The following is a 15793-nucleotide window of genomic DNA, read 5'->3' on the forward strand; positions in this document are numbered from 1 at the left end:
TGAAATTGTCTTGCTTTGATTTTGAGTGAATTGAGAATTCGGTTTAGAAAAGGATTGGTCGGGAAAATTATACGTCCGCCAAGTGCGAAGTTTCCCGCCCTTTTCTATTTTTTTTTTCCTCTCTCGTCTGGCTTTACAAAGATTAGCCAATGTCAAGTTTGTAGTTATTTGTAACAAGTTAGTTAAACTATATAAGTATGGACCCCGTCTGTACCAGCGCTCGCCGACACACGCACGGCACCCCCTTAGAGCACTTTCCAATCAGTTTTAACAAAAAAAAAACACTCCAAAAAGGCAGAGCACGCCCACCAGCTAGCACCAACACAGACGAAGTCCCATTCCTGGGTCTGTGTTTACAACTATTATAACTCTACAAACCTGCCATTGGCTTATCTGTGTAAAGCCAGAAAAAACAACAATAATTGTCTATGAATCTAGTTGTCAAATTCACGTCAATTCACATTCAGTGACAGTGACTGGTGACTTTGATGTTTCATGTTTCTGTGAGTACCATTTTGAGTGTGTGAGTGTGTGATATAAAAAAAGGCCATTGACATTGTCAATATAAATAATTTTGTGATTTTGATTTTAATTTGATGTGGTTGTTGTTTATTTTTTTAATTAAATAGGTATAATGCCTGATTTTAGAAAATTATGTCGTGCTTGCCTTAGTGCTATAGATACTATTATATATAATTTATTTGAGAATGTTTCACCCGATGTTTATTGGTTTTGTACTAATGTTGAGGTAATTATTTCCAAAAAGTAACTTTATAGTGTAGAGCTGTGTAATTATTAGATTAGAACACGAAAGAAGGCTTTTTAAATCTCTTTAAGGTTCTACGTGTCGGAAAAGTCTGCCGGGTTAAGTCATATTTAAAATATAACTTTTATAAATATTTTCAAACAGCAATAGATTCGGATTTCTATCTTCCTGTTAACTTTATTAAGTACTGAATCATTTAATAGTCTTGTTTTAGCCTGCAGGCTGCAATTAAAACTGCAGGCTGCAATTAAAACTACTTATATGTACTAATTCTGTCAGATAAGCCCCAGTGAAAGCAAAAGAAGAAACCAGTGATTCAAACACTAATACTTAAGTTCTTCTTTCAGGTTGTTAAAGACGACAATCTGCCAAGATCAATATGCAAAACCTGTTACAACCTAATTAAAAAGTTTTCAGAATTCAAAAAGACATGTTTGCAATCCCAGAATACTCTGTTGAACTATTATTCTGCTGCGCTAGAAAATAGAAAGCCTGATTGGCTGAACAATGACCCTAGAGAAATAGATACACAGAAAGATGTTTCACATAAGTTTGAAGTAAAACTTGAAACTGTTATAGTCAAAGTCGAGGACATTGATGCAAATTATGATGGTAAAAGAGCTGCATTCAATCTTAATATAAAGCTGCTAATCCATTTAAGTTGCATATAATGATCAATACAGTGACCCTTTTTGATTCAAATCCCTTTTCTGAATATGTAATTATTATTCACAAAAAAAATGTTTTTTCAGATTTTGATTCAACAGAGCTTCCCATTGAAGTGGATGTTAAAGTTAAAGAAAATAGATCACATAAAAAGTAAGCTCTTAAATCCATACTAAACCTAATATAATAAATGCGAAAGTGTGTGTTTTTGTCTGTCTACTAGCTTTTCACTGTCCATTCATTTGACACAATTTGGTAGAGATAGCTTGCATATCAGAGAAGAGAAGGCCCTAGAAAAGAGTTCCCACAGGATTTTTATGAATCCTTAATATATGTACATGAACAAGTTGTGGGCATCATCCATTTGGTAAAAAGATAGCTTGTATCCTGAATTCCTGAACAAACACATAGACTATCCCAGAAAATCAGAGTTCCTTTGGGATTTTGAAAACTTAGATTAACACAGATGAAATCGCAGGCATCACCTAGTGTTTCAATTTATTAGGTAATAGCCGACAGCCGACGCCCGCGACTTCGTCCGCGTGGATTTAGGTTTTTCGAAATCCCGTGGGAACTCTTTGGTTTTCCGGGATAAAAAGTAGCCTATGTGCTAATCCAGAATATTATCTATCTCCATTCCGAATTTCAGCCAAATCCGTCCAGTAGTTTTTGCGTGAAGGAGTAACAAACATACACACACACTCACACATACAAACTTTCGCCTTTATAATATTAGTGTGATAAATTCAATTTTATGGAGCACCAACATTTATTATAGCATTTATTTGCAGTGCAATAGTAAAAACAGCAAGCGGAAGGAAAAAGATAAAATGTGACTTGTGTAGCAAATGTTTTGTTTCTCAGGAAAGATTCAAAGTTCACAAATTGGCACATGAAACGAAAGTAAGTATGTATACTATACTCTATCTACGGAGAGAAGTTAATATAATAATAAGGCTCTTTCTAAATAATTTTTAATGAAGTGTAGTTTTAGAGCACACATAAAAAAATTCTAAAAAAGGGTTCTCTCTGTTACACAATCCCATAAACATGACAAAGACAAAAAGTTAGTGGGCGTTTACTATTTTGAGTGACCAACCAAACACAAACAAGCCTATGTTTTCTGTACATACTTGTTGCTGAGTATAGAGTAGTACGGAAAATAGTTAATAAAAACCAGCCAAGTACGAGTCAGACTCACATACTGAGGGTTCTGTACTCGCGTATTTTTTCCAACGTTTTGCACGATAAATCAAAAACTTTTATACATAAAAATCTGTTTTAGAATGTACAGGTAAAGCCCTTTCATATGATACCCCACTTGGTATAGTAATCTTACTTTGAAAATTGAAACACATTTTAATTTTTTTTTAATGACGTAACCACAAATTCGCGGTTTTCAGACTTATTCCTGTACTTGTGCTATAAGACCTTCCTACCTGCCAAATTTCATGTTTCTAGGTCAACGGGAAGTACCCTATAGGTTTCTTGACAGACACGACAGACAAACAGCCAATAAAGTGATCCTAGAAGGGTTTCGTTTTGAGGTAAAAACAGAACCCTAAAAACAAATTATGGGATATGTTCGGTATTTTTAACCCCCAACCCAAAAAGAGAGGTGTTATAAGTTTGACGTGTGTATCTGTGTATCTGTCTGTGGCATCGTAACGCCTAAACGAATGAACCGATTTTAATTTAGTTTTTTTTTTGTTTGAAAGGTGGCTTAATCGAGAGTGTTCTTAGCTATAATCCAAGAAAATCGTTTCAGCCGTTTGGAAGTTATCAGCTCTTTTCTAGTTACTGTAACCTTCACTTGTCAGGGGTGTTATAAATTTTTAAATTACACTTGTAATATTTTATCCTTTCAGAAGTCACTAAAATGTACGCCTTGTGAGAAAACCTTCATAACATGGAGCGGGCTGAGGCGACACAACGCGAGCTGCCACGAACGCGTCAGTCTGAAAACTCTGAAGTGTAGCACTTGCGGCAAAATTGCCAAGAGCCGCGAATCTTTGCGCATGCATGAGAAAGCGCACAGAAAGAGGAATTTATTTATATGCAATGTGTGCGGCAAGGGGTGCACTACTAGTGGGGTGCTGAAGGTGATTATAACGTCGGTTTTGTTGGCGTATGCCCGACAAGCTTCGGACCCGTTCGTCCTGTTACTTTTGTCCCGAGTCGTGACAAGCTCAAGGCTAAGGGCCTCAAGCAGTTTAAAACTAGTCAGGCATACACAGACCAAAAGTTCGCTTGAGTTTAGCTGTTATTTATTGTATAAGTGTCAAATTTTATATGTTCATAAATATAAGTGTCAATAAATTAATATAGTGTAACATGGGGCACAATTACGAAAAGTTGTGAAATATTGTGTGTGCACGAGAAATTACACGGAAAGAGGAATTTATCTATATGCAATGTAGCGTCAAAGCGTGATTTTGTCAATGTATATCTGACAAGTTTCGTAATTTGATGATTTGGTGGCACAATCTCGAAAAAGCCATGTCCAGCATATAGGCCGATGGAATTCATGACAAGTTTCATACAAAAATTTAGCTATTCAAAAATTCCTTGTCAACTGTGTTCCCTGTACTGTTCCGCCCTCATTTAGGTCTCATTCGTACGAGAGTTTTATAACCGTCCGTTAAAAAAGCGTTCAAATAGAACAAATGCATTCCCAAGTATCTGTTCACACGTCAACGCTTTTTTATCGCGCACTGTTGTATATCCAGTGCAACGCCGGGGTTTACCGCGACGCTTTTTTAACGCTCGTGTGAATTAGGGCTTAGAACTTAATTCACAGAAAGTTTCATTTTTAGGCCCATCTGGAAACACACAAAGAAAATCGGGAACGTCACTGCACGTGCGACCAATGTGGGAAAAAGTTCTACACAAACAAGACCCTGGATTCGCACATACAAAAGTGTCACACGGGCAAACGATACATCTGCCAAGTATGCAGCTTCCCATTCACTGACAAATACAACTTGGCAAAACATTTGTTGAACCACGACGGCAAAGGCACAGTTTTCAAGTGTGAAGATTGCAACAAGTCGTATACTTCGCGAACTTCATACATAGAACATCAGAGAATGCATTCTGGAGAACGCCCGTTTGTATGTAGTTACTGTTCGAAGTCTTTTACGTCTAAGAAGAGGTTGACGGAGCATCATCGCATTCACACTGGAGAGAAACCTCATAAGTGTTCTGTGTGTGAGCATAGTTTTGCACAGCGAGGAACTTTGAATCGACATATGAAGGTTCATTATAGAATCGTTCCTGCAGTTAATGAATAAAGATGTTGTTACCCATATCCACTACAGGCTACCGTGGCTTAAATAGAAACAGTGCCTCAATAGTCAACCGAGGCACTCCACACTTTGAGGCTTTCGCCTGGCACTATTTCAGTTTATTTTTGTATGACTGGTATGATTAGTGTACGACCACGGCTGTGTCCGTATAGTATTTACTTTAGACAGGCACATAAAATTTAAGAAATAAAAATCCAGGATTAAATCTCGAATAAAATTGTTTTATTTATTCAGCGAACTTAATATATCACAAGCATTAATTAGTAACATTTTGTAAAATTTTTTTTTTTTGAAATTGGATAAAACATATTTTGACATACACAGTAGATATTTGTAAATAAGTTTAGATTTCTTTTTACATATGAAATTTATTTATTTTAGGAATAATTAAAGAGATCTGTAACATTAGTTGCTCTAAAATGACGGATCGATTGACCTTAAAGATAAACATACATACTTATGACTTAATACTAAGATCTGATTTGACTTAACATACTCGTAAGTTGTACGTTTTATCCTAATATTTGTATATTTTACACGATTCCTTAGCCTACTTTGTACAATATCTTATTTACAAATTTTAAAACATGTTTGAAGATTTTTTCCATATTTCATAGACTAGCATAACTAATCCTACTTAATATTATAAGTGTGAAAGTGTGGATGTTTGGATGTTTGTTACTCAATCAAAAAAATAGTTTTTATAAAAATAAATAAGTAACAAATATATCTTCGTCTACGTTTTGCGTAAAATGCTATATATTTTTTAAGTGTACTATATTTTTTTATAGCTTAGTCTCAAAAATACTATATTACACTGAAGAAATGTTGGCAACCCTATCCAGAACATCGATGTACGAAATCCGAGCCCCCGAAGCTTAATGAATAGACGACGAAGCGAGTCTACTGGCGTAGTCCATTTAAAGACTCTTTAGGGATAGGATCATAATATAATAATATTATAATTATATTATAAAGAGGAAACCTTCGTATTTTTGTATGTTTGTATTGAATAGGCTCAAAAACTACTGGACCGATTTCAAAATTTCTTTTACCATTACTTAGAGGGATTCTTCCGAATCCGTATAGGCTATATTTTATCCCGGAAAATAGATAGGATTTTTCGTGGTAGTGTCCACCCGTGCGAAGCCGGGGCGGGTCGCTAGTAATATTATAAAGACGAAAGTGTGTTATTTATCTGTTTGTTACTCTTTCATGCACCAAAAACTACTGGACGGATTTGGCTGATATTTGGAGCAAAGATAGATTATAACCCTGGATTAACACATAGGCTACACTTTATCACGGGAAATCAAAGTATCCAAGGGAATTAGAAAATCTTAATCTACACGGACGAAGTTGCGGGCGTTGGCTAACTACATAATTATTGATACCTAAAGGGTATCAATTCCAAAAATTGACGTTTGAGTTGTAACTTTGTAAGTGAAACTCTGCCCGTTTGTTAAATAGTGTGTCTCATTTATCTAGATTCGTTTAGTTCATACGCACACATTACATGCTGTTTAGTCGCGATAAAACGTGCTACAGCGCCACCTATTGGCAGCTTTGAGTTTATATTTCTGCACTAATGACTCCTTGGGCCTAAGACGTGAATTATTTTGATAGTTCAAGCCTTTCCGTTACGTTAATTTCATTTATAAATCCCACTAATATTATAAATGTGAAAGTGTGGATGTTTGTTATTCACGCAAAAACGGCTGACCGGATTTGGATGAAATTTGGAATGGAGATAGATTATACCCCGGATTAACACATAGGCTACTTTTTATCCCGGAAAATCAAAGAGTTCCCACGGGATTTTGAAAAACCTAAATCCACGCGGAGGATTAACACATAGGCTACTTTTTATCCCGGAAAATCAAAGAGTTCCCACGGGATTTTGAAAAACCTAAATCCACGCGGACGAAGTCGCGGCCATCAGCTAGTTATAATTTTAAAAAATCGAAAAAATTACACAATAAATTATAAGATCGAATGTGTTTGTGTATCTAGGTACGTTACTCGGCAATTTTACACGAATTAATTGGTATGCCACTGCGCATACGCCATAGCCAGCGGCGGAGTGTTGTTGACATTGACGGGCGGCAAGGGTGCTCATATGAGAGTCTGGGCGTTCTCGTCGTTCTTCCCGTACTCCTTCATGTGCCTGTTAAGCGCGCACTTCTGTATGAAGGCCTGGTTGTATAGCTGGCATTTGTGAGGTTTCTCTGCCGTGTATGGTGTCAATAGGGAAGTTGCAAGAGTGGTGTCGAGTGTTATAAAACACATAGTACACGAAGAGTGTAGTTACGGCGATTGCGGGCGTGGCGTCGCGTGTTGTAAATGCACACAGTACTTGCTATTGGTACGACATCGCGTCGGAAGGGATTTTTATCGAATGTTTTTGTTTATCTAAGCTATTTTACATGAATTAATTGGTATGCCACTGCGCGTACGCCATAGCCAGCGGCGGAGTGTTGTTGACATTGACGGGCGGCAAGGGTGCCCGTATAAGAGTCTGGGCGTCCTCGTTGTTCTTCCCGTGCCCCTTCATGTGCCTGTTAAGCGCGCACTTCTGTATGAAGGCCTGGTTGCATAGCTGGCATTTGTGAGGTTTCTCTGCCGTGTATGGTGTCAATAGGGAAATTGCAAGAGTGGTGTCGAGTGTTATAAAACACATAGTACACGAAGAGTGTAGTTACGGCGATTGCGGGTGTGGCGTCGCGTGTTGTAAATGCACACAGTACTTGCTATTGGTACGACATCGCGTCGGAAGGGGTTTTTATCAACATAATATCGAATGTTTTTGTTTATCTAAGCTATTTTACATGAATTAATTAGTATGCCACTGCGCGTACGCCATAGCCAGCGGCGGAGTGTTGTTGATATTGACGGGCGGCAAGGGTGCTCGTATGAGAGTCTGGGCGTCCTCGTTGTTTTTCCCGTGCCCCTTCATGTGCCTGTTAAGCGCGCACTTCTGTATGAAGGCCTGGTTGCACAGCTGGCACTTGTGAGGTTTTTCCCCCGTGTGGATCATTCTGTGGTTGCGGAGGTCTTTTCTTGCCATGAATTTTTTCGGGCATAAGTCGCAGGCATACGGTCGTTCACCTTTAAAAGAACAAAAACGTCATATTTATAAAAATATGCCTAAAGACCTAATTAATTATAATATGGTAATTTGGTTGCACACAATCTCAACTAAAATAAATTGACATGTTCTCTTTGAGAAAGGATAGTCTTTTTTGACTAATAATATCGTCACAACTTATGGACATATTAAAAACTTGTTCCCGTGGATATAGGTTTTTAAAAATCCCGTGGAAACTCATTGATTTTCCGGGATAAAAAGTAGCATATATGTTAATCCAGGGTATAATCTATCTCCATTCCAAATTTTAGCCAAATCATGCAGTAGTTTTTGCGTGAAAGAGAAACAAACATCCAAACATCCACACTTTCACAGTTATAATATTATAATTTGGATTAGGATAAACATCCTTATAGATCTCTGAGCGCATAGTACTCAGTTTTTGCGTGACAAACATCCATACAAACAAACTCTCGCGTTTAAATTATTATTAAGATTGAATAATATAAAGCAAACGTAAATTGTCAGGGATAAAACAATTAGTGCTGTCTCTTTCACAACATTTCCAATTTTTTTTAATTCTTTATTTGGACCAAATAATAGTTGTACATAATTCCACTTGACATCCTGAAACTCTCTTGAGTTTATGTGGAAAAGGATAGCACGACTTACCAGTGTGCGTCCGCATGTGTATGGCCTGGAAGCTCCTGCTCTTGAAGGTCTTGTCGCACATCTGGCACGAGAACGGCTTCTCCGCCGAATGAGAGCGCATGTGCTTCACCAGGTCCGCCTGTGGGGTGATGACATCTTTGAGAGGCTACATGTATACAGTGCGACAAGGATCTTTTGGCGCGTGGCCAAAATCGGAACTAACACCGCCATCTTGTGAAGTGTCACACTGTCCCCTTGAATGTGGTGTTGCTAAAGAAAAAATCTGAATTGCACTGTTTTTTTCCAATCCACATACAAAACTTCACGATATAAATACAGCGTAAATCCATCCTTGTACCATCTCATCGCAGCTTAAGTCTAATGCTGAACAAAATGCATCTAATGATTGTAAAAAAATCACCCTACAGCTTGTTACAGTTCTTCTTGTTCGTGGCCCTGTACTAACCTTGATTTTTTTCCAATACAATATTTACCTATCTGGCATTGACTTTCTAGCCATTTACTCATAAATTTTAATTCCAGTAAATATCTTTCCCTTTCGTGTTGTAGCTTATAGAGTACTAGATGATGCCAGCGACTCCGTCCGCGTGGATTTAAGTTTTTTAAAAATCTCGTAGGAACTCATTTTCCGGGATAAAAAGTTGCCGAAGTCAATTTCCGGATTGTAAGCTAACTCTGTACCAAATATCATTAAAATCGGTTACCAAATATCATGAAAACGTAAGCGACAGACAGACACTTTCGCATTTATAATATTAGTATGGCTGTTCATCTAACCTTGATATAAAACCTCATCTCGCACATGGTGCACGCATAGTTCTTGATGCCCGTGTGCCGTATGAGGTGTATCTTGAGGTTGCCGGGCTGCGCGAACTTCTTGCCGCACTGCGAGCAGCTGTAGTTCTTCTGGTCGCTGTGAGTCTCCAGGTGCACCTGCAGACAACCACGGGTACAGTGGGAGACTACCTCCCGGGTAGATGGGTACCCAGGTTTAGGCGTATTTATTATTGAAGAGTGAAAGGCTTAAATGGCGAAGGAAAACCTCATGAGGAAACCTGCATGCTCGAGAGTAATATGAAACGTTGATTTGCTTTGTTAAGAAATTTTCAAAAAAAAAATCTGTTTTAAAATAAATACTAATTGAAATTCACATAGGTACTAACCTTAACGTCATTTGGCGATACAAATACACTGCACCCATGCATTGAATAAGCTCACTAACCTTGTAGTCTTGAGGGTGACAAAGATTACTTTTGCGTCAGACATAATGCGTTCGCGCTGTATAGACACAGCCTGTTGCAGCTTGAGCAGCATCTGCGTCAAACGCCACTCAGTATTAGCTCGCGAGATGATGGACAACCGCAGCCGTCGGTATGATCCCTCGAGTTAGTGTTCTCACCTAGGTGAAGCCCGCTTTCCTATATTGTCTCGCCCAGAGTGCGCAATATTGCGCGAGGTTGTGCTGAACTTAGAACGTCGCATAGTAGCACTGGTGACTCGCACGCCCGCGTGGCTGTGGCCGTGCAGCCGCGTGAGGTGGGCGGCCTGCACCAACTTGGCGTCACGCAGATGATACTGGTGCATGCGCACGCCCCCGTGAAGGGTGCGCGTTGTGGGCCGCGCGAGACAGGAACGTCGCGCGACACAAACCTTGAGGTTGTACGCCTGCACGAACTTGGCGTCACACAGGTGACACTGGTGCTTGCGCACGCCCGCGTGGATGAGCTCGTGGTTCTTGAGCACGTTGAGGTAGGCGAAGCTCTTGCCGCACGCGAGGCATTGGTATTTGCGTACCGCGGAGTGGATGCGCGCGTGCGAGCTGAGGCTGCGCAGCGACATGAACGTCTTGTCGCAGTGCGCGCACTGGATGTCCGGCTGCAAGGGAGCTACGCTGTAGGCCGCGCGAGCGACAAACGTGTGGCCAGCCGCCGAAACCCCCCCAGCGACAAACTGCGCTCGGATGCTCGACCGTTCCCTCTCAGGGATTGTGCCATATCACCGATCACCCCATCAATCAAATAATTATCTGCATGCGAGCGTAGTTGTCACTTGGCATTTGCCGACCTACGAGTTTAGCAGAAGAGCTGAGGTGGGATTTATAAGCTTAAAATTAAGAGACAAAAATGAACTGCGGCTGACAATACGTTTGGTTTCAGATTGAAAAATTTCGAGCATTAAATTTTTACAAAAGAACTTTTTGTAAAATAAAGAAGTAAAATTGCCATTTTTCTCCAAACAGTGCATCAATACCTAACTTCACAAAGTTTAGTAGTAAAAGTGATGAAGATTTTAATTATCTATACTAATATTATAAAGAGGAAACCTTTGTATTTTTGTATGTTTGTATTGAATAGGCTCAAAAACTACTGGCTGGTTCTTCTCGGTAGGAACTGCATTCCGAACCAGTGGTAAATTATTTGACGATTCAAAAGCACTTGTAAAAGTTTATTTGAATAAAAATCTATTCTATTCTATATAAAAATCTATTCTATTCTATTCTATTCTACTGGACCGATTTCAAAATTTCTTTTACCATTACTTAGAGGGATTCTTCCGAATCCGTATAGGCTATATTTTATCCTGGAAAATAGAAAAAATAAATGTCCACCCGTGCGAAGCCGGGGCGGGTCGCTAGTCCTTTTATATTCTATTAACCCCTTTCACTTGATACAAATGTCAAAATGTGCTTAATATGCTTTTATACCATTTATACCTATTATTATTATTATTCTATTCACCTCTTTCATTTGTGACCAATATCAAAATGACATATTACTTATGATTCTAACCTTTTTGTTTGATATCAATGTCAAAATATTACATTGAATGCTCGAAGTTTCTCAAGGGGTTACCTTACAGATGACAATCCCCAGGAGCAAGGATAAATAGACACTAAAATGAGTCCATACAAGCAACATTGACACAACAAGTTATAAGCAATACTAAAGTGGTTCTAAAGCAGATGAATAACCAAATGCCAGATACAAGCTTAGTCTGGAGGTGTGTAATTTACCCTTGCCTCGAAGTAAAAAAAAAGAAATGTCGAGCAAAAATGTATTGTGCAATTTGATATGATCTCAATCAGATAAGTTCAGTTTTACATCTGCTCTAGAAATTTACTGAAAACTTATTCAATTCTTTACCTTCTTCCCAAAGTGTCCACGCATATGTGCTTCAAAGTTTTCATACTTCTGGAAGCTCTTGCCGCATTTCATGCACTTCATACGCTCGCGTCTTCTCTTAGGTCCGTCCGGGTCTTTGGGCGGACGTCCGGGCCCGCGCCGTCTTCGCCTTTGTAGAATCTGACTGTAACAAAGAACACACAAATCAGTTCAGAAATCTCAGAGATATCAGTGTACATAGGTGGAAAACACAACTCATCCATTTTTGAAAGTCATATCAAAAAGTAGCCTATTTTACTCCTTGGTTAATCCTCTACTTGTCTGTGAAATTCCCGTCTAAATAGGTTCAGCCGTTCCGAAGATTAGCCTGCTCAAACAGACAGACAGACAAACTTTGATTCAGTTATGGTACAGTTTAAAAAACCATATGCGCTTAATATGATATATAAAATTAAGTGTGTCTATGTGTATATATATATATGCACATAGACACACTCAATTTTATTTATAAAAAGTATATAGATAAGTAAACAATAGTTTAAATGAAGATTTGAACCTTCATTTAAAATTCAGTTTTGAAGTAGTTACATTTACCTAAACACAACAGAAGTTGATGCTGGAATTTAGATTATCTTTTTAACACTTACCTAATGAGTATGGCATCAGCCGAAGGCTTCTCAGCTTTATCCGAGCTCTCCATACAATCACCAGTGGTGTTGTTCTCATGCATCTTAAGCTCATCAGTCAGTTCCGTAATGTTCACCTCTACCATATTATTATCATTGCCTTCACTTGTGGGTTGATCATTTTTTGCTTGTAAATTCTGTAACAAATCAGGATAAAGCTCATCAGACACAAGTGTAAATTAAAAATTTTCAACACCCCCGACAAATCATTTTCAAATAAATAATTATGTATATCTAGGCAACGTTCATCTTGACAGCTTGACATTTGTCAATTGACATAATATTATGAACCTAACGGTTATGTAACCTTCTTTTCTACAAGAAAACTAGAAAAGAGCTGATAACTCTTAAACGGCTGAACCAATTTTTTTGGATTATAGCTAAGAACACTCTCGATCAAGCCACCTTTCAAACAAAAAAAACTAAATTAAAATCGGTTCATTTGTTTAGGCGCTACGATGCCACAGACAGATACACAGATACACACGTCAAACTTATAACACCCCTCTTTTTGGGTCGGGGGTTAAAAATGTGTGATCACGATCATGGTCACACTTGCGCTGAGCAATTTTGTACAAGACATCCTGAAGCTTCCTGTCTGCTGCCCAGTTACAGCATGTTGCCAGTCATTGGCTTGTGCAGCTGAAGTAGAAATCCAGGGCACAGCATTGGATGATCTCCCAAACACAACAAACATATAAAGCATCAAATATGTTAGTGGCATTTTAGGGGATTTACAAAATAACTTTATTTAAGTTATTAATAATTGCAATATCTGCAGTATACATAGGGCTGTAATATGTGATGCATTCAAAAACAAATGAGCATCCAAAAATAAACAACGCATACAAACCAAAAATAGGAAAGCCATATTGTTCTACAAAATCCATCGAAAATATATTAATAATAAAAATCTATTGGATCAAAATATACATTTCTAGCTAAGATTCTAGCAATATGGCAGGGTTTTTTCCTATCCTTAGTTAAGATTTTATAATCATTTTCAGAAACGGCTGAGCTGCAGTCTAGGGTATTAGAAAGTTACCTGTAATCTGCATTGCTGCTTTAATATGACATTGGATCTCACAACCACTTGCTTGAAGTAATACAGCTTGTTCAACAAGTCTAGGCATGTTTGGCAGATCAGCTTCGGAAGGGGATCTGTGGCTGCAATCTTAATTAAAATTTTGGATTACATACCAATACAATCTATTTTTCTTTAGCCAAGTTAATAGGTAATCAAAGTGCCTCTTGCAGAAACCCATGTGACAATATACAGCTTATGGGACTTTCTGATTACAACCTTGTTTCTCCAAGAAATATGCTGTCATTTGTTTACTTTTTAAGTCAGCTATGGCAAAATAGTAAATTTTTCTTATGGTGTACTCTGAACACAAGACAAGCGAGGTCGCATTAGCATACATATGTGTAGAAGCTGAAATTTTAATGGTTGTCTTTGGACATTGAGTACTCATTAAAATCCAATTTTACATTGTATTTTTTGGGATTTCAATGATCGTTTGTATGTTGTATGCTTCATATCCATTACTCTTTAGAAAGGAGTACAAAGCTAAGCAACGTATTTCAGCGGCGATAAACATTCGTACAAGAGGTCCGAACAAATAAAAAAAACAATTCGCAGGTAATCTATATTCACAAGGCCACCAGAGGCTCCTACATAGAAAATACAATACATAAGTAGTTATTACCAACAGTAGTTGTTACTTTAACATCTTTCTTACCTCGACAGAAGTACAATACTTGAAAACGCCTGAAGAACAGGCAGTAAACAAGTCTTTGAGAGGTCCTGTGTCGGATAAACAAGCGCGACATATTTTATTAAAGTCTAAAATGTGCGCCATTTTTATATATTTTCTGATACCTAGCACTATTTCACATATACATTAGTTTTCAGGGTTTGTTATGAATACCAATAGTCACAAATTCACATTCAAAATCAATCAATAATTATTATCAAACAACAAAATCATGTTACAAATTCCCGTTCCCAGAAAAATACAAATTCCACAAATTCTTTTTTGACTTTTGTTTCGATTGACATTTTGATTTTGTCTATGGTTACTGCCAAGTGCCAATTGCCAACCTAGGTGCAGCCGCACCGCATGGCAGCCGCAGCCAATCAACCGCCGAGAATTTTATTACGACGGCCAAGCCCTGCCCTGCCTCACCCTGCCTAGACAGACCTCGGCCGCATATTGCCTTGATATAACAAAAAAAGTTGCCAAAAACTTTCAAAAACAATCAAAGGTCCTTTTTGAAAACCACTTGAAAACTCTGTCCTAGTTTCGTCCCGCCTTTTTTCCGTAGAGATACAGAGTACTATGCGCTCAGAGATCTACAAGGATAGTTATCATATTCATAATTATAATAATATTAGTTACCTATAAATATAAATAATAATATGAAATGTAAAAGTGTGGACGTTTGGATGTTTGTTACTCAATCACGCAAAAACTACTGGACGGATTTGGCTGCAATTTAAAATGGAGATAGATTATAACTAGTTAGTTATCCTGGATTAACACATAGGCTACTTTTTATTCCGGAAAATCGAAGAGTTCTCGCGAGATTTTGAAAAACGTAAATCCACGCGGACGAAGTTGCGGGCATCAGCTAATTATTTAAAAATTGAATGATTATTATTTAAAACTTACTAAATTTTTTATATAATAATTACCCGAATTGGGCTAGTTAGGTACCTACTTTTTTAGGAAGAATTTGATCCAAAATAATTATCATATTTTTTGCATTTAACTGACCGTGTACTTTCTAGGTAGTTACAACCATATGAAAATGTTCTGTACCTATGCTGGTCTAAAGCTTGAGTAGAGTCAAAACATTGGTTTCTGTAAGGTGCCTAGACTTTTCTAGAAATTTAACTTAATTTCAGCTTACTAATATTTCGGAATTTTTACAAATTCACCAATACAGACTTGGAGTCTTCTCATTTCACCAGACATATCTCAGTCAATGGGATTTTGAAAAACTGCACCATATTTCATTATCAAAATATAAGGTAGGTATGCCTACATATTTTAATGGGCACTTGAAAGTGTGAGGATTAACTAGGTAAGTAGCTACTCATAAAATAGGTTATCATATCAGTATCACAAAACCTTCAATTAGTTGACAAACCAAACGTCGCAATATTACCACTTATACAGTTGGTACATAAGTAGGTAGTTAATTAAATCTTTCGAAATCACGCACTTAAATAAATGATAAAGAAAAGAGCCTATCAACATCCTAATACATTGATGTTCTAATGGTATTATATTACTTACTTACGTAGTTACTCAATAAAATAAAATAAGTAACAAGCTGATTAATCTTTCAACTAAACTTTTTTTTTTCATAAAAATATATACCTACCTATGTAACTAGTTAATTACAAGATAAGAAACTCACTTTTCACCTACGTACGACTCCTAGTCAAGTGCGAATAAGTTTTTTACGACAGATAC

At 37.7% G+C, this 15793-nt stretch overlaps 2 protein-coding genes across 5 annotated transcripts; one reads left to right on the top strand and one right to left on the bottom strand.

Annotated features, from left to right (window-relative positions):
* The first annotated feature begins 454 nt into the window (after positions 1–454).
* Positions 455–5783, top strand: LOC123871547 (oocyte zinc finger protein XlCOF6.1-like). 2 transcript variants are annotated; one of them, XM_045915423.1, is made up of 6 exons: positions 455–503; positions 1114–1378; positions 1519–1585; positions 2224–2335; positions 3301–3534; positions 4249–5783. In XM_045915423.1, exons 1-6 carry the CDS (start codon positions 489–491, stop codon positions 4723–4725), a joined length of 1170 nt encoding a protein of 389 aa, XP_045771379.1. In that variant the 5' UTR covers positions 455–488; the 3' UTR covers positions 4726–5783. The 2 variants fall into 2 exon arrangements, with proteins under 2 accessions (XP_045771379.1, XP_045771370.1); XM_045915414.1 differs by lacking the exon at positions 455–503 and adding an exon at positions 527–748.
* Positions 5784–7138: 1355 nt separating this feature from the next.
* On the bottom strand, positions 7139–14426 carry LOC123876224 (zinc finger protein 32-like). 3 transcript variants are annotated; one of them, XM_045922408.1, is made up of 9 exons: positions 14051–14426; positions 13354–13482; positions 12270–12445; positions 11644–11806; positions 10151–10375; positions 9278–9433; positions 8501–8618; positions 7565–7848; positions 7139–7484 (listed from the first exon to the last, which is right to left on the bottom strand). In XM_045922408.1, exons 1-8 carry the CDS (start codon positions 14168–14170, stop codon positions 7574–7576), a joined length of 1362 nt encoding a protein of 453 aa, XP_045778364.1. In that variant the 5' UTR covers positions 14171–14426; the 3' UTR covers positions 7139–7484; positions 7565–7573. The 3 variants fall into 3 exon arrangements, with proteins under 3 accessions (XP_045778364.1, XP_045778372.1, XP_045778380.1); XM_045922416.1 differs by having other exon boundaries at positions 7139–7848; positions 10295–10375; positions 14051–14422; XM_045922424.1 differs by lacking the exon at positions 10151–10375 and having other exon boundaries at positions 7139–7848; positions 14051–14417.
* Between the last annotated feature and the right edge of the window lie 1367 nt (positions 14427–15793).

This window comes from Maniola jurtina, chromosome 2, assembly GCF_905333055.1.
Source record: "Maniola jurtina chromosome 2, ilManJurt1.1, whole genome shotgun sequence".
Taxonomy (NCBI): Eukaryota; Metazoa; Arthropoda; class Insecta; order Lepidoptera; family Nymphalidae; genus Maniola; species Maniola jurtina.